A 19,563-nucleotide genomic window follows, 5' to 3' on the forward strand; every position below is an offset into this window, starting at 1 on the left:
TTTTCATCTCTTTCCTTCTCTTCATTTCCTCTTGGGGAACTTAAAGTAGCCTTTTGCCCTCACTGCCTGGCTGCAATTCCTTGTACCAAGGTCACCAGTCACCTTCATGTTGCTAAATCCAGTGGTTAATTCTCATCCTCAACTCACTTGCCTTAGAGATTGGATACAACAAATTGATCCGTCCCTGACAGACTGTTTTTACTTGGTTTTCAGGCCACCACACCGTACTGATTCTCTGTCTATCTTTCTGGTCGCTCTTTTCCTTTCTTTTTTTTTCCTTGTGGTCACTCTTTTTTAATCTCCTCTGCTGATTTCCTCTTTGCTAGTCTGGAAACACTGGCATGCCCTAAATTGGCTTAGTCCTGCAACCACTTGTTCATTTAAACCCCTTCCTTTCATGCTCTAATCTAGCCTCATGCCCTTAAAATTGGGTTGTACACCTTTGCCTTGCAGCATGGGCCTCCCTCTGGCTTCCTCCTTCTGAGGCAATGGCAATCCTCTGTTGCTCAGACTAAAAACCTTTGTGTCCTCCTTGACATCACTTTTTTCTGTTACAACCCACATTCAGTCTGTCAGCAAGTCCTACCCATATTACCTTCAAGATATGTTTGAGGATGTGATCTGCCCATTTCTCACCATGACTGTGGCATGTAAAAGTCACCATCACTTCTCAGCTGCTAGGAGGCAAAGTCTCCTTAAATGATCTCCATGCGTCTGCCTTTGTCTTGCTGCAGTATATTTTTGAACTAGCAACCAGAATAGTCCAAACCGTAAATCAGGTTGTATCGCTCCTCCAGTGGACTCGGAGTAGACACTAACACCCTTCCCTACTGTGCCTTCCCTACTGTGTCACTGCTCTGTTACCTCGTCTTAGCCTATTCCTTCCCTCTCCAGACCCCCTTCCAGCCCACAGACCTCCTTATTGTGCTTCCACCTGCTGCTGCTCTTGCCTCAGGGCCTTTGCACTGGCCTTACTTTCTTCCTGAAATACTCTTCCCCATGTGTCCCCATGGCTTGCTCCCTCACTCCCTTCCAGTCCACCTAGATGTCACGTCCATCGTCACGTCTATCGGCAAGGCCTTCCCTGACCAGACTGTCTATTTAAAAAGTGTGCAATTCAGTGATTTTTAAAAAAATTTACCGAGTTATGCAACATCACCATTAACTTTTCTGTCACCCCAGTAAGATCCCTCAGGCCCATGTATAGTTCATTCCCGTTCCCACCTCCCAGCCTCTGGCAACGACTGATCTGCTTTCTGTCTCTGTAGGTTTGCCTTTTCTGGACATTTCATACAAATGGAATCATATAATATAGGGCCTTGACCAAACTATCTTAATTGTGACTTCTCTCTATCCAACATTTCTTATTTCCTTTCCCTGCTTTATTTTCTTTTTAGCAATATCCCCATATAATACTATATACTCTGTTTGTTTATCTCACTTAATATATTCTGTTTGTTTATCTCACTTATTATCCTCTAGAATGAGAACGTAAGGTCTATTGGGGCAGGCATTGTTTGAGTTTTGTTCACTCCTGTGCATCCCTCTACCCCTGTGCCTAGAACACAAGACACTGATACACACACACACACACACACACACACACACACACACACAGTATGTTATATATTTATATATATTATATTGAATTAGATTAGTGATGATGAACGTCTTTTCCTGTGACTTAGGTTTTTATGGCCAGTGTTGTGGTTCACCTACAAGGCAGAGGTGTGATCAGGGTAGTGCTAAGTTGCTACTCTGGGGAGCCATTGCACTGAGTCTGTCCCAGCCTCCAAATGTAAGCCTTTGTTTCCTTTTGCCCCATCCGGTCGCAGTTATTTCAGTGACTACTGTTTTCTTGATTGGCACCAGATGCCAGGCGTTGGGATTTAAAACTGTCTTTAATAGTCTCTGAAAAGCTCTCTGTATGTTGCTTTCCATCATCCTGCACCTCAGGCAGATATGGCCAAGCCAGAACCTCAAGGAATTCCTGAAGAAGCCAAAAGCCACCCCCTTTCTCAACCCCACACCCTCAGCTTCTCAAAGTTACAGCCGGACCCAGTTCATGGCTTCAGTGTCAGTGGAGAGCTGTTTGAAAGAAAAGGTCCTTTTAGCCAGGAGTCTCAAAAATAAACACAGGCTCCTGCAACGAATGTTAAAACAGACCTCCCTTCTATATCACCAGCTGAGAGGCTGCTCTGTGAAACCTCACTTGAAGAAAGAAGAAAAGCTTTCTGTCAGGAATCCCTTCCCCCGTACATGGCTGCCTCCATGTTGCCTGAGGTTTACTGCTGCCTCTAGAGTCTTCCTTATGGGTATCGGCTTTGGGAATCGGTCAGCCTCATGGGAACCCATATTTGAGCCAAGAGTGATTCCACTCCTCCACGCATGAATGTACGCCAATGCTGTTCCCCTTTTTCTAGAAGAATATTGTGACATTTTGCATTTTAGTCCATAGTAGATGGTCAGGACATCTTCCCCCTCTTTTTTTCCTTTTTAGATGTAAGAATTTCTCAATGTTGGACCAGGGTTTCATGTGAGAGGAACTTCTTGTCTTTATAGGGCATTTTCATAGGGTTGGGGGACCTGCCTGGAGCAGGGGAAGGATGTGAAGTTTTTTGATCACACAGTAAATGCCTGTGAGCACCAGGCAAGATGCTGAGATGTGGTGGTAGCATGGCCAACAGGCCTGGAATTTAGGATCTAGAGAGGAAAACAGACAGACTTAACCAGATAACTGGTTCAGACTGTTTCAGTTGTGACTGATTTGACGAAGGAAAGTGCAGGACGCTCTGCGATTGCATCACTGTGGACTTAACCTAGCCTGGAGTGGGGAGGATGTCAAAGAAGATTTGCCGGAGGAAGTGACACCAGGACTCCGGAAGGATGAGATGGGATTGCCCAGACCCACAGGAGAAACGCATTCCAGGCTGAGGGAACAGCATGTGGGAAGCTTTGAGGCAGGAATGAACTTGGTGTCATCAGGTTACACAGAGAAGGCCCTTGGGCCAGATGGACCTGGTGAGCAAGAAGCTGCTTAGGACGATGACCATAAGTGGCAGAGAGGAGGCGCTCGAGCAGCATTGTCCAATAGAGAGAATGTGAGCCATGTAGGTGATTTCAAATTTTCTAGTAGCCACATTTAAAGAGCAAAACCTAAAACAGGTAAAATTAATTTTAACAATAGATTTTATTTAGTCCAATATATCTAAAATGCAATTATTTTAATATATAATCAATGTAAAGAAAACTATTAACGAGATGAGATACTTTACATTCTTTTTTTTTTTTTCTTTTTTTTTTTTTTGGGTATCTGGTTTTTAAAAACCCAGTGTATTACTTACACTCAGTACATCTACATTCAGACTGGCCACATTCCTAGTGCTCAGTGGCCATGTGTGGCTTGTGGCCCCTGCAATAGATAGTGAAGAGCTAGAGGTTAAGTTACTCAAGGAAGACTTGGGAAACTTTTCTTCCAAATCAAGTTATTGTTAGTGTAGGACTGTACTGTTTGTACATTTCTAGAACCTTCTTCCATTCCCCTTAATCCTGTCCCACAGAGGTGTCGTGCTACTCGCACTGTTTCTAATCAGCCACACAGTATTCAGCTTCTAAGCTGACAGCTGTTATAAGCATGGAATGATGGCCTTGCACAGAGCCCAGAGCTGATGATAGGAAAATGAGACTGTTGCCTGGATGTGAGCTGTTTCCTTCTCCTTGCACCCTCCCTCCCAAAAACAATCCTGAAACTTTTCGTCTGTTGTTTGGGCCCCTGCTTTGTGCCAGTTATTTGAGAGTGGCTCCCGCTTGATGCCCATTCCAGTCTCCCAGGTTCCCCCAGGGGAGACTCTGTGGCTGCTGGAATCGTATTAGGATCAAACCTCATTTATCTGATCTGAGTGTTTTATTTTCCATTTTCCTTTGGTCTTCTAGGATTCTAGGAGTGTTTTTCTTAGAGTAGGAGACTTGTCCTTGTAGGAGAGTTGGTATGTTGGGAGGGAAAGTGATGCTGGACCAGATTAAGAACGCCACAATTACATGAGCAGTGCACTTAGTGCCACTTTTAGGTACATAGTGGGGATTTTCACTTTAGTATCAGGCCCAACCTGGGGAATGCAGTTTATTACGTGCAGGATAACAAGGCACGCATTTCTCAGAATATGATGTCTGTGTCTTTTCTTCCTCCCCTCCTTAATTAATTAATGTTTATTTGCACATGTATTAATGAATTCATTCTCTCCAACAGGGCACATTACAGTAAAGACTGAATTTACCTTGAACGTGCTCCTCCCTCAATCCTAAAACCCTCCTCAATGGATAATTACTCTGTATACATTTTAAAAGATTTGTGGAATACATTAAGTGAAAAATTAAAGGGCACAACTTTCAGTTTTAGAATGAAGCCAGTTCAGCACATGTAGTTTATTTGTGTTTGTGCTAATGTTTGCCGGTGTGACGACTTCCTACAAAGTTGTCCACAGTGAGTTGTGTCATGGGGAAGGGATTTGGCGTGTGCATGTGTACAGGGAAGGTGTTATATTTTACCTTTCTATATTATAATGAACATGTTGTTATTACTTTTTTTAAAATTTAAGTTAATATTACTTTTTGTGAAGATAATATTAAAAAAATGGGAAAAATTTTAAACTTTTTATTATGGGAAATTTCAAACATAAATAAAAGTAGAGAGAATAGTATAATGAACCATCCTATAATGAACCATTACCCACTTTCAAAAATGATGAGCACATGTCCAGTTGTCTTTCATCTTTAGCCCCCACTTTTTTGAGGTGTATTTGAAAGCAGATCTTAGACATCATGTCATTTCACTGTAAACTCTTATGTATACATTTCTAACTAATCTGGAAATTAAGAAAAAAAATGTATCCACTAAACAGATAATGAGAAAAAGAAAACCTTTATTTCATAATCTTACTCTTCAAACACAACTATTATTTTTCCTGGTTCATTTATTTATTTGCCTCTTTAAATGTTTTTACAGGGTTTTAATAATAAGGTGCATCCTATAGTTTCATGTTCTCTTTTTTTAACTTAACATTGTAGTATGAATAATTTTCCACGTTGTTGAATACTCATTATGATCATTAGTCCAAATCTTAATTGTGGCATAATACTTCAGTCTTCTGAAATCGTAATTTTTAAAAAGCCATTTTTTTAAAAGGAGAATTTTTAAAAAACAATCTTAGCCATAAAAATTCTCTCCTAGCTGAGCTTCTACATTTTGCTATTCAAAGACCACTTGAAAGGAGAGTAGTTCATTGAAAGCCTGCCTCTGTCAAGTGGGCCCTGATCCGTTGTAACAGGGAATGGTGGCTGGTCGTTAGGCTCCCCAAGGGCATGGAGAATGGATGAGCTGTTAGAGCAAGCGACCTGCCTAGGAATAGCTGTTAATGGGTGACGAGGACTTTCCATCTCCTCGGGGAAGAGGAGCTCTGTCAACAAGGCAGCCATAAAAGTGACAAGGCAGCCATAAGTGACGTGAACTGACAGTTTATTCTAAAGACTTAACTTTCTCAGATCTATATTTATTTCCCCTACGTTACTTTAAATTAAAAAAATATATATATACTAGGGCTTGACAGACTTGAGATTTACCAAGACAGATGAAGTCTTTTGTACCTTGCGTTAAAGGGACCCTCTGTTGGTTCAAGAGAGACTCTGTCTATAATGTACCTTATTAGAGGATGACTTTGATGAATAGCCAATTCTGAAGTGTGTGGGCATGTGCATTTTTTTTTTTTCATAAGTAAAGAAATACATGTGTAGCTGTATGGGCTTTGGCCATAGATCACAGGGACCCTGAATCAAGAGAAATAAGGACAATTCTGATTGATGGATCTGTCATGTACTGAAATGAAATGCATGTGCCCAGTCTCTCCTCCCTCTTTCCTGTGGTAGGAGAGAAGCTGTCCTCCTTCTTCCTGTGGACTGTATCCATGCTTTGGAGCCCACCTTTTCCTGCCTTCTCAGGAATCCTTCCTGATTTTCCTTCTACCTCTCTGACTGTTCTTTTCTGTCTTCTTTGCAAGATCATCTTCATCTGTTTGACTATTAACTGTGAGAGTTTCCTACCATTGCATCCTCTTCAGTGATCCCATTCCCATCTATACTTCCTCTTCGTGAATAACCACCATGTACAAGTGACCCACAGATTTGAAACTCCAGCCTATACATTTCCTATGAGCTCAAGATCCCATACCTGACTACTGCCTTGCTGTCTCCTCATGGATACGTCAGAAATCTCTCAAAATCAGCATGTCCAAATCTGAACTTATCACCTCTTCCCCAGACTTGATCCTCTTCTAGTATTTCATATTTCAATGTATAGGTCCTCCATTTTTCCAGTGAAGTAAGTTAGAAACCCAGGATTCATCTTTGATACCTTCACCCCTCTTGCCCATCCTTTTTGCTAATATATTTTCAGGTTTTCTTGTTTTTCACTTTTGCAAGTCTGCCCACTTCTTTCATCCCTATCTCTGCCGCCCTCATCCTTTCCTGTGGCTTCCTGTCTGCTCTGCCTGTATCTACCCTTACTTTTGTCCAGTCTGTTTTCCACCCAAAGCAGATCTTGTCACACTTTGATTAAAAACCCGAATTACCATGGTGCTTCTCTTAGGGTAGGAAAAAACTTCAACATGTCAGGCCCACAAGGCATTACGATATCTGTCCACTGTGTATCCCATTTGGATCACATTCCTTTCCAGCCCCATTCATCTCTGTTCAGTTTCCTGAAAGCATCCGGCTCATTATGCCACAGGGCCTTTACACATGATATTTCCTCTGCCTAGAATGGTCTTCCTCCCCAACCCACCCCAACCTGTTAGTTGTCTTCTTAAAACGGAAGATCTCAGCTGAGGAGTCAGTTCCTCAGGGAACTTTTCCTGATGCTATGACCAGGCTCAATATCCAGCTGCTCATGGGACCATAGATCTCTTACATGAAATCTGTTTCACAGTTGCAACTTCACATTTCTCTGTGGGGTGATTTAGTTACTTCTTTTTCTCCCACTGACATGTGAAGTTCTTAAAAGCAGAGACTCTCTATTTTCATTCTTCATTATAACCCAGCTTCTAGCACAGTGTCAGGCAGATAGTGTGTACTCAGAAAATGCTTCTTGAATGAATGAACAAGAAAGAGAGAAAAAGAAAAGTTTACAAAGTGTCTTTGTGAGTGAAGGTATCTTCTCTGGAGGAGTTAATGGAACCCCCAGTAGACCAAAACTTTAATTTAGAGATGATGAAGAGAGACCCCAACAGCAGCACAAGAAAAAGCGTCAAGGCTAAGGTAGACTCTTCCTTACACCCTGTGTTCTGGGAGGACCCTGCCAAGGTGTGAGTGATGGGGGCCTAGGAGAAGTAGGGTGAAGCAGAGTCAACATTGGTACCCCAACAAGTATTCCAGTGTTTATAACTTGATGCTAGTTTGGTAGACAAGACTTTCTCTTGTTAGGCTCTGGGGAACGTTGGAAGCCAAAGAAACATCGTAACAGTAAATTCTGGAAGCCTCTGGCTTCCTTTACTGTGAAGAGAACGTGAAAGAGTTTTCTCTTTAAGCCTGGGGTAGACTCCAGCCTGTGTGTGTCTGAGTTATGGAGAGCTGGGGAATGGAAAAGAGACTGTTTACTCTCTGCCCTTCTGGAATTTCCTCTGGTTCCGTTCTTCTGTGCACCAGTGTTTCACAGCTATGCGTAGAATGAACACTGACCTGTTAATGAATGCCCTGCTTATTTTCATTTTCTTTTGATGGGCCTATGGGATTGTGGGCAGAGGGAGGCAGGAAGAAGGAGGTTTGTTGAGCTGCTCTGTTAAGGCCAAATCAATCACATCTTCATCGGGCTTCCAAGACTCTTGACCCAACAGTACTTGGTCTCCCTTAAAAGTGTCCTATTTTTGTGTCTCGTGTTATTTTTCTCAAATTTCCAGATAAATCCTTACATTTATATTTTGAGTTAGGAAGAAAAAAATGATCTTTCCTTTTAAAAGGTATAAGTATGTACATGCATGTACCATTTGTTGGTATGGGAACTACAAGGGACAGTGATGACAGAATATTCTGAAGTGGAAAGTTCTTTCATAGACTACTGTGAAACTGTCCAGGCAGGTGTTCTGGCTTTCGAAACTGAAGTGCATTATGTGGCGTGGTTTGCCAGTTACAGTTTATGTAGTTTTTCCTTTTGTTGGATTAAGGAAGGCAATGTCCATGTCCCATTTATCTCTATGTATTAGTACCATACACAAAAAACATAAAAGTGTCCAAGGCAAGAAAGGGAAAAAATAACACTTAGAAAAATATTACCCTGTTACACGTAACAGCTCTTCCCAATAGGAAATTATTAACCTGAAGCCACTTGCGATTTGGAGGCTTTAAAGTAAGGAAAAGTAAGAGTAGGAGGTATACTGTAAGCATCTTGACTGGTATATTTTCTATCTTTTTGTATTTCAGACTGTATATATAATGTTGAATTCTCGTAAATTTTTTTGTTAGTTTACAGTAAGTGTTTGTGCCTGGGTTGTGCTGGCTTGGAAAAAATTATAGAAACTGTCAAGCATTCAAAAAAGTGGAAAGAATAGTTTGTGAATCCCAGTGTGCCCACCACTCCGCTCCACAGCCATGCGAGGAATGGCCATTCCTGTTTCATCTAACTGGGTTTTTTTTTACGTAAATCCCAGACACATATCATCTGTAAATATTTTAGTATGTATCTCTAAAAGAGAAAGACTCTTAAAAACCATAACCATAATATTAATTTCATACCTAAAAGACTTAATGGTGCTTATTTTAATATCATCAAATATTCGGTCAGTTTTTACATTTCCTCAGGTGTCTGATAGTTTGTTTCTCTTCACCACTGGTTTGTTTGAATCAGGATCCAAACAAGATAGATGTGTCTCTGAAGGCTCTTTTAACTGATGGGTTCTCTTTCCTCTTTTTATCCTTTGAAATTCATTGTTGGAGAAACTGGGCAGTTTGTCCTATAGTTTCCCACATAGTGGGTTTTGCTGAATTGTAGTTTAACATTTTCCTCTGTCCCTCTCTGTTCCCTATAAACTCATTGGTAGATTTGGAGGTTTCATCTGATTTGGGTTTTTTTTTTTTCCTTTTTGATGGGGTGATGTATGCTTCTACCAGGAGGCACCTAATGTCTGCTTGTCTCTCGGTATGCCACCCTTTGGAGGGATCTCCTGGCACGGTTCTTGAGAATTTCGACATTCATTTCCCCTAGATTCTAATACCCAGCCTACTGCTGTCAGCTGACCTCCATAAAGCAGCACTACAAAGTATTGGTAACCAGCGGGTACTTAGAACAGAAGGGCACATAACCGAAGAAGTGTGTTAGCTGATTGCTGAAGTTAGCATGAGCTCAGGACTTTGGCTTTCTTGGTGGAACTAAAGTCTCTTGCCAGAGGAATATTTTCATTATATATGTTCCACTTGGTTGTAATTGAATCCGACTTCCTCCAGCCATGCTCTAAGTTGGCGCTTGTTTCAGTTTCTGCCTGTGATTTGCCTCAAGCTTTGATTCCAAGAGACTGGTGGGCTTGTGGAGCCTGGCTGATGTGCTCGGGAAGGTGTGCGGGGGAGGCGAGTCATGGCTCTTTCCTAATACATGTTATGGAGGATAAGCACCGTGTTCCCGGAAGACACTGCCATTGCCTTGGTGCTAGCCACCATCTGTGCCTGCCTGGAATGTTGCAGTGTCCTCCTAACTGGTCTTGTCTGCTTCAGCCCTTGTTCCCCCTGTAGCTGGAGTGATTGTGTTACAACTTGAGTCATGTCCCTTCCTTGCTCTAAACCTTTTAATGGCCCCCGATCTCACACAGAATACATGCCAGAGACCTTGCTAGGGCCCAAAGGCCTTCCTTGTGGGCTCTGGTTACTGACTTCCCTCATCTGCTCCTCTCTTCTCTCATCCTCTCCAGCCACAGTGGCCTCCCGGCCATTCTTCAGACCTGCTAGGCTGGCTCCCACCTGGGGCCCCTGTGCTTCCTTCTCTCTCTGCCTAGACTATTCTTCTTCCAGATACCTACATGGCTCCCCTGCCTCACCTTTCTTTAAATCTTTGCTGAGTTGTCATCTTCCCGAGGAGACTTTCTCACCACCCCAAACCCTCCTCCCACCTCTAGCACTTTCCATCCCTTTGCCTTGTTTCATTTTTTTTTTTTTTTTACTGCATTTACCACCTTCTAACCGATTATGCAATTTACTTAAAAAAGCATTGCTTATTGTTTGTTCCTTTCACCTAGAATAGAAACACCCAGGAGCACAGATTTTTGTCTGTTTTGTTCCTGTGGAATCTCTGTAACTAGAATCGATGCTCAGTACACATATGTGAACTGCAGGACTACAGACAAGAGCAGAGCCCGACGAGGTTGAGATTTGCTGGTGAGCTTCTTGTGATAAATATAATTCTAGTTATGGAAGTCAACCTACTATACCCATTTTTTCCCACTAGTTTCTTGATTTTTGAGCAGTGCCTCAAAAGGCAATAGGAAGACATACATGAAGAGAAAGGCCCTTTGTAGAGTCATCAGCAGTGTGGCTGTAGTGAAACCTGAGGGCCCCAGAGGGGAGGTGGCTAATGCTGCTATTTATAGCTAAGATTTCAGCATATGTTTTCCAGCCACACTTACTCCTTTCAGCCTCCCCTGTAAGCTCAAGTCTGTCACTCAATTAGCTAATGGCTTCTTTACTCCCATTATGCATTGTAGGGCTCCCCTAGCTCAGCTATTTTTTTCTTTTTTTGAAGAGAATAATGGGTGTTCTGTTCTCAGAGGTTTAATTTTTTAATAGCCTTGCCAATAAAAAAAACAACCCTTTTCCCAACTTTTTATTATGAAATTTTCAAACATACAAAAGAATGGAAAGAGTAATACAATGAACACCCAAATGCCCTCCACTTAGATCCAACCCTTGTTAACATTTCGCTGCATTTAACTTAAACATGCGAGCTTGTGACTGTGTGCGTTTTTTTCCTGAACCATTTGAATGTAAATTGCAGATATCATGACACTTTAATCCTTAAAACCTCAGCCTGTTCTATAAAAACCGTATGAGACTAAGTGCAGATATCTTTTGCGCCTCCCAAGAATGAGAACATTTATATATAAAACTATGGTACCATCATTGAACCTAAGAAAATTAAATTTGAGATATTATTTAATATCCAGTCCGAATGCAGATTTCTCCAATTGTCCCAAGAATATTTTTTTCAAACCAATGTTTAGTTAAAATTCATGCATAGCTTTTGGGTTATATTTCTTTAAATCTGGAAGAATCTCCTCTCTGCCACCCATTTCTAAAAAAAGAAATGTATTTAATAGCACTGACTCTTGGAAGAGTCTGGGACAGTTACTGTATAGATGTCCCATATGCTTTATTTTTCTAATTGCTTCCTCATGGTATCATTGAAATTTGTTTCTCTTTCCCTTAATTTCATGTAAACTGGGAAGGAGGTTTAGAAGCTTGAGTGGATTCAGGCTAAAGGCATTTGGCAAGACTTTAAAAGTGATGTATTCTTCATAGTGCAGCACAACAGGAAGCATGTGGGTGTCAGGTTGTCTTGCTTTAGTGACACTCAATTTGATCACCTGGTTTGGATAATGATGGCAGAGGTTCCTCTGATTCTCTCTTTTTCAGTAACTAGAACAGTGGAGGGTTATGGTCTCAAAAGTTTAAAGAAAGTCCTCTTCCTTCACTGATTCTTTTTGAAGGTTCATTGTGTCTCAAAGAGTTGCCAGGTAACTTGTGAACCTGTAAGTATATAAATGGTTCATTCTTATGATGGTTTTGTGACGATAGCTTTCCTCAGAAGATTATGTGGAGTTTGTTGCCACAACCTGAAAAAGGCTTGGAAAGATCAAAAGAAGAGTGACTCTACAGTGAACAAGTTAGACCAGGAGAAATTGGGACTCTTCAGCCTAGAAGCAGGAAAGTCAACAGGGAGATAATAAAAATGACAGCTTATTAGGAGTTTGCTGGGTGCTGTTTAATTCTTTACTAATGACCTCTGCAAAATGTACTCTTACTACTCCCTGTTTTACAGAGTGGCAAATGGTCATGTTAAGTAATTTGTGTAATACTGCATAGCTACTAGGCAGTTGAACTGAGATTTGAACCCAGTCTGCCTGGCTGGTACCTGCCCTCAACCTCTGTGCCGTACTGCTAGCTAGGGACTTAGGCACTGGATCTTGCCATAATACAGTAGGGAGACACTCCTTGACTTTTCTTTCTTTAAACAGTAATAAACATTATCTCATGGTTTCAGCAGACAAGGATTAGCTCCCAAGTAGCTTAGCTGGGCAGTCAGGCCTAGGATCTCTCATGAAGTTGCAGTTGATATGTTGGTGGGGTCACAGTCATCTGAAGGCTAAACTGGAGCTGGCGGCTTCACTTCCTAGGTGGCTCTAGGCATGGCTAGCAAGGGTCCTGGTGGTCGTAAGGCCTCTGTTTTTTCCCCCCACTCCTAGGCTTTTGAAGGAACTTATAGAAATAAAATATAGTGTTATTTTATATAACTATTTGAAATTTACCAAGCCCCTCGGTGAAACTGACTGAAAATAGCAATGGACTCGAAAGGATTTGGAGAATTCCATTACAGGGAAGAGAGGTTAAGGGAAAGTAGAGATGCTTAGGAGAACTTGAAAACCTGAAGGGTAACTGGTTTCTGCTTTATTATATGAGAGCCTCAAATTGATCCAGACTTTTATTTGCTAAGTTCTTAAAGGGGCATGCCTGTTTCTTAGAGAGATTTGGGGCAGGCTTTTTAGTGGAGGGAGGTTGTTTCTAGGAAGTACTCATGGAGATGCTTATTTATACATACTCTGTCTTATTCTAAAAAAAAAAAACCAGTGAGTAGCTTATAATAATACATTAGTAACTAAGAAATTAAATTAGTGGGTGGTGGGTGGGGAGGGAGCTTGGAGTACGTGTCACTTTCCTGGTCTGGCTTTGTAAGATATGGGGAGGCATGGAAGGGCTGCACACCCTTTGGAAATCCTCATAAACTCTGCTCTCTCTTGGTAATTATTGAATGGCCCTGAACTGGAGGCTGTAAGTCCTGGTGAGCAGTACTGGATGGAAGCTGTTTAGTGTGGCCAAGCTTTGTGGTGGGGGTCGAGGGTGTGTTTGTGGCAGTTTCCAGCTCGCCTAGAGTTTGGGCTTCTGCTTTGTGCCAGTTTGTTGTTTTTCTGCTGTGGTTTCCCAGCTCTTCTTGTTTGCCCACAGGGTCAACTTTACCTAGTGTTCTGGGGGTTGAGTGACTCTGAGCTGCCTTCTCACCTCATAGAGCCAGGTGTTGATTGGTCTCTCCTTACAGGACCAATCCAGGGCCTGTGACTATGGGGCTGATTTGCATGTATTGAACTTTTATTGTTTAATTTTTTTTTCTCATTTCAAAGTGAAACATCTTCAGGAATGAAAGTTAAAAAAACCTTTAACATAAATAAGCCCCTGCAATCCTTCATCTAGAGATGACTCCTGATGACATTTCCTTAGGGTCTCCTGACCTGTTTCTCTTCTTTTTGCCACTGTTCTTTTTATGGGTAGGGGGATGCTGCTTGTAACTCTTTCTGTATGTCTACTCTTACCTATGGTCCTGCAAGTATAAGCAAACAAATAAGTAATGTAGAAACTATGTAGCTAACCTAATCTAAAATGTTTAAAAAAGAAAGACTATAGCCTTTCCCACCAGCCTCCTACAGCAGTGATGACAGACATATTCCTTCCCATTCTTTTTTTCATGCCACAAAAAAGGTTTGAAGATGCAGAAAAATGTTGCCAGGGAAGCCAGAGTAAGTGAAGTGGGAGCTTGTAACTTAGAGAATCTTGGGTACATTTGCTTTCTTCCATCCTTGTTGCCTTTTGTGTTCAACAGTGGAGAACACGCAGCTGACCCTGAACCTGCAGACAGAGAACAAAGGCGGTGTTGTCTCAGGCGGTGAGCTGACAATTTTCCTGGATGGGCCGACTGTTGATCTGGGAAGCGTGCCTAATGGCAGTGCCGCGACAGATGGTGAGTGCTGCCTTGCTCCCCAGGGGTGGGGTGGGGGATTGGAGGAGGTGCCGAGAGCTTGGTTCTCTACCAGGTACCTAGGTCTGAGTATGGCTCAGCCAGCCCTGGCCCTGATTCTTCTTAGCATGATCAAAATCATGACATGGTTTTTTTAAGGATAGCTTTCTCATATAGGACCAAAATAAATGTCAAGTCTTTGTTATTGTTTGGTTTGACAGCAGAGAAAAACATCTTTTCATCCTACGTGGACTTTATTAAGTGTTATTTGGGCCCATTTTTCTTCTTCCCAATACAATTACTTTACTGGGAAGGTTGAGGGTGCCTTTTATGAAATGGTATTGATGGGGAAAGGGGACTGACTCTATGTCTTAGAGATTTGCATTAGCAAAATATAGACAGAAGCAGGGAATTTGGAGAGTGTCTCCCACTCTGCCCTGAATGTGGGCAGTTCGTTTCTTTCGATCTGGTCTGAAATTAGTCACCTTTGGATCTAGCAGGAAATTATTTCATGAAGTCTGAGGTCTGAAATGTGTTGGGTTTCTCCATAATTTTTCTCGTTAAATGTGATGTAACTATGGTACCGTCTCACGTGGCGTGGCCGAAGTTCATTTAAGGTGTAAGTCCACGTGCTTGTGAGTGCCGTAGATGCTTTTGAATGTCTTAGAGAAGACCTGTTTTCTGGGTTTGGGCCCCTCTGTTCCATGGTCAGATCTCAGCCTGCTGTCCCTGTTCCTTCTCATGTTGGCACCTGCATTTGCTAGACTCCCTTTATCCCATAGTGATGGATAACTAATACATGGGTGAGCTTTGTTCCCATAGGCAAATCTCAAACAAGGGTTGAGCTTCTCAATGTTTGTCTTTTTTTTTTTTTTTCATAATGGATCCTTTTTCTAGCATCACAGCCACCTTTGAGAGAATCCAGTGGGATAGCCGGTGCTCCAGAGAACCGACATCAGTCCCCTAGCACCAACTGCTTTGGTGGGAGATCCCGGTAAGACCCTCTTGTGGTTGAGGAGCCAGAAAGATGCTTAGAGCTATGGAAATCACATTGAGAAGTGAAGGAGAATAGTTTATGTTAGAAACTGGGGGAAATTTCCAGAGAGCTTATAACTGACTGTTAAGGTGGCCCAGAAAGGAGTACAAAAACTCAGGATTCTCAGAAGGGTCAGAGATTGCTTGTCAAAGGTGGGGGACTGGCTCGATTGGTTGTTTGGATAAGAGGAACTGTTGAACAGATGTGGCTGCTTTTCTATACATTAGGTACAGTGGCCATAGTCATCTTTTCAGGATACACATAGAAATGCTTAGAGCAGTGGGTCTTTGTACGTGAAATTTTCTGTCTGTATGTTTCTATTTTGGGGGGTGATCTCTGATTCCCCTTGGAGTGTTGGTTAAGACCTCTTGTACTTAGAGTCTGAGTTATGGTATACTTGTTACACATATCACGAAGGACTTAATTTTTTTACTGACATTCCCATTGTATACCTGTGTTAATGGTGCAAACTCATTTTCACAGCAACTGAATTCCCAGGGAGGAGAATAGTTTTAAGAGTATTAGAGAAATGAGATGGAGTTTGGGAACCTGTTTTTATCGTTTATTAAAATGTACAAAATCCCTAGGCATTTTAAGGAAAAGAATCATATGAATGTATTTTGTAATCCTTATTATTTTCAGAGAGTAGGTGAGTAACTGCTAAAAATCTTCCCAAACAAATCCCAGGGAGTGGGAAATAATGCTTTGAGAAACAGAGTATGATTTCAGGCAGTACCCACAGCATCTGGAAAGATCCTTCTGAGGGCAGCCTCTCTGGATTTGGTTTGAGGGTTTGTGAGGAGGTTTCAGTGCCTGGCAGGTGTCAGGAGCAAGAGAGAGTTGAGTGTTTGTATCTTCTCTAGAGCATCAATAGAAGCAGAGGTGCCATTTCCCTGTCCTCTTTTCTTGAAGCTTCTGCAAAGGTGTTACGTCACACTTTAAAGATCAGTTGCCTGTTTTTGTGACTCACTAGATGACTTACAAGTTGGGATGGTCAAGTCTCATGGGTAAGGATCAACAATATAATTGGCAAATCTGTATCCACAAAGAAATGATGGGCACCCAGAACTAGAGAAAACAGAACTCTTCAGTGGCGAGTAGCTGGTGGAGAGGAACACTCAGCGTTTCACTCTCCAAGAATGATGCCTTCTTTGCTTTGGCGCTAGTAACCACCATCTTGGCTTTTTAGCTGACTTGGAAAGTTTGTGTCAAACACAACTGATATCACTTATTTGGGGGCTGGAAGACAGAGTCCGGCTCTTAACAAGTTTGGACTTAAGTTTTTGACCTATTTATTGCTCTCGGATCTTCTCTAGTTGATATACCTTGAAATTCTTACACTGTATCCCAAAAGTCCTTCTTTGTTCTTTTTGTTGGGGATTGTTGGCTGTTAAAACAGCAGCCAGACTTCAGTAGAAAATCAGATGCATTTTTGCTATAACATGAAGTAGACATTCAATGCTAGTTAATTATTGGTGGGCACGGTGCCTTGCAGCTATTTTAAGTGGGAGTCCTCCTCTGTCTACCTAGCTACTGCAGCATTTTTCACATGTGGGCTCTGAGTTTTCACAGGCCTCAACCATCGAAGTATTTATTCTGTCTTCACACAGAACCTTCTGCCATTCAGCAGCAAATGTTTTGAAAGTATCGCCCGAAGGCAGTATCTCCTGTGTCCCTAAGAACTCCTGTTTCTCATTGCTGCTGCCTTTAACAAGGTCATTGTGCACATGCAGGCGGTAGCAGGGTTGTCGACTGGGTAAGAGTGTGGGCTTCAGAATGGGATGTAGATTGAATCCTGGCCTGTGATTTACTTGCTGTGTGGTGCTGGACAAGTCACTAAACCTCTTGGTGCCTCAGTTTTTCAAGTGTGAAATGGGAATATCACCTGCCTCACAAGGTCATTGTATGAATTAGATGAGGTATGTCCATCTGAGGGCCTTTGCACACTGGGAGTGCTCAGTGAAAGTGGCAGGGTTTTTTTTGCCCTCCTCCCCGCTCCGGGAGGTGTGGCATTACTGATGCATTCACATCAAAGACCGTAGTTAAGAGGGCAATGACTCAAACCTTCAGGAATCGAGGATCGTCCTCTGCTATCCTTGGTTTCCAGGGACAGAGAGAATGATGGGCTTCTGTCTGCTGCCTCCCAGACTAAATATTTAGCTTTTGCTGTTTGAAGGGTAGGTTTTTCTTGGACTTGGGTGCTATTCACCATGATCAAAGGTGCTCTGATGTGCCCATGAAGGTGAAGATTGCAATGTCAAAACAGCCTTTTCCTCTCCTTTCCCATGCCTTATTAGCCATGGAACTGGAACCGTGTAAGGGTTTTATCTTAGGGGTTTATCTATCCAAGTTCATCTAGCAAAAAAGCCACCTTTTGCTTCCTGAGCAAGGCTTCAGAGCTTCATCTCTCAATGAAATCATGCCCACTCTTTAAGAATAATCGAGTGGAACATCTGTAGTTATTTTACCATCTGGTCTGTCATATGAAAACCAGCATGGTTTTGCCACTAACACGTAACGTGACAAATTTATTTGCAGACAGACTGTATTAGTACAGTCAGTAGGTCTGTTTGATTAAAGAAAGAGTTAAAATCATAAATTGTATAGTCCTATGATTAAGTACTGTCCCATAGTAAAAATGGGTGAAAGACAGGTACATCAATATGGTAGAATCTCGGAAACATAATGTCAAACAAGAGAAGCAGGTCACAGAAAAAAAATATACACTCTGATGTAAATTTAAAGTTAAAAAATATAGAACTAAATCGTATATGTTATTTATGGATATTTTTATAGGTAGTAAAACTATGAAAAATGGAAGAGAATAATTAATCCTGAATTCAGGAGAATGGTCTTCATTGTGGGGGATGGAGAGTGGTATGATGAGGGAAAAACACATGGAAACTTCTAGGTACTGGGAATGTCAATTCTTAGCCTGAGTGGTGGGTCCCCGAGTGTTCATCTTATTGTTCTTCTTTAAACTGAACATATATTTAATATAGTCTTTTGTTCACGTAGTTTCTTTCACAATAACAAATAAAAAAGTAAGTGACATTTACCCACCTCAGAAAACTGAACTGTGGTGGAGACACTGTTTGCTATTGAGACAGACATATTTTAGAATTTAGGATTTCTCCAGGCTTAATCATGACCACTTATTTCTGTTTTGCCCAGTTTATCTCTATAGTAGTGTAGCCAATGATTCTAAGTTGATGCTCCACGTTGGCCCCATACTCCTGCCACTTAGAAACCTCGGGCCTGAGAATTTAGTTTGAGGGGTGGGTGAGAGAATGGTTTCCAGATGAAAGCTGGTCACTGCCAGATAATGTGTCAGAACGGCACTAATCTTGATGGTCTGAAAGGGCTGGTCTAACACCATTTGGTGTTTGATTGGCATGAGGATGATTACGTGGCATATGCAGGATTCTGTGCTGTCCTGCCCTGTGCCATCAGCCAGTGTTCCTTATTCCAGTGTAATAGTGGAGAGTGGCCGGTGTATTATGGAGCCCCCTGGGAGAGTGTGTGCTAGTTGGCACAGGGAGTGCCTACCACACCCTTTAATAATCCCCTAGTGCTTATTTTATTTTGCTGGAATGAGGGCTGGCTTTGGGAACCGTGCCTAAGTCAATCCAGGTTTTGAAGATCTAATGTGTGCCTGGTATTGTGCACACATTGCCCAGGGCTTGCCAGAAGCACTTTCCACAGCAAATTCAGTCTTTGTGATATTCAAGATGTATATGAAACAGGCAAATGAAACTAAGAGCTGGGGGAAGCACAGAGAGAGAAAAAAATCTGCGTGCAGAGGGAAAGACTGAAGAGAGACTGCTGTCCATTGTCCATTGTTTAGTCCGGTACCTTAGGGACTAACTAGTTGAGGTAGCTAACAAATGAACTGGAGAAGCTAGCGGTGGGGTTCCCGTGGAGGGAAAAAGAGCCTAGCAGAGGGGATCCACGCTGGTACTGGCAGCTCTTGAGAGTTACCGTTAGGTTAGAAATAATTGTGAAATTCCAGACTGAAGAGTGGAAAGCCGGGATGTCTGAGTCTCTCTGTGGTTTGCTGATTCTTCGTCACCTGTGATTCCTGCCCCACCAGCTATTACATGAAATCAGGGAGTAAAGGTGAAATCAACTTGGACAGAACCCGTAGAACTGTCTGCTAGCAATGCTGCTCCCCTAAGCACAGCCTTAAGTTTTCTTCAGACTTGAATAACTAGCTTCTCAGTCTAGAATCCATGTAGATTTTCCAAAGTCATACAGGGAAATAGTACAAAAATGGAAGAATGTGTTGAATTTGCTTTTAGGTTCATAAAGATTTTCATTAATAAATCTGAAAACCGTGAAAGGTATCTAGGTGAAGAAGTTGTATACTGGGGCTTAAACAATTCATTTACCTGTATGTATTTAAGTTATTTTGTATAAGAATATGTGTGAGTGTGTGTGAGTGTGTGTGTGTGTGTGTGTGTGTGTGTGTGTGTGTGTGTGTGTGTGTGTGTGTGTG

The 19,563-nt window shown here is 41.9% G+C and overlaps 1 protein-coding gene across 3 annotated transcripts in view; it reads left to right on the plus strand.

The window, feature by feature from the left end:
• The window catches only part of WWP2 (WW domain containing E3 ubiquitin protein ligase 2), a 122,745-nt gene that overhangs the window by 37,353 nt on the left and 65,829 nt on the right, over nucleotides 1-19,563 (plus strand). For all 3 annotated transcript variants that reach the window (XM_011382594.2, XM_011382595.2, XM_011382596.2), the window contains exons 5-6: nucleotides 13,895-14,032; nucleotides 14,927-15,023. In XM_011382594.2, coding sequence (XP_011380896.1) covers nucleotides 13,895-14,032; nucleotides 14,927-15,023 — 235 coding nt within the window. The remainder of the gene's footprint in view (nucleotides 1-13,894; nucleotides 14,033-14,926; nucleotides 15,024-19,563) is intronic.

This window comes from Pteropus vampyrus, unplaced genomic scaffold (assembly GCF_000151845.1).
Source record: "Pteropus vampyrus isolate Shadow unplaced genomic scaffold, Pvam_2.0 Scaffold483, whole genome shotgun sequence".
NCBI classification, from domain to species: Eukaryota; Metazoa; Chordata; class Mammalia; order Chiroptera; family Pteropodidae; genus Pteropus; species Pteropus vampyrus.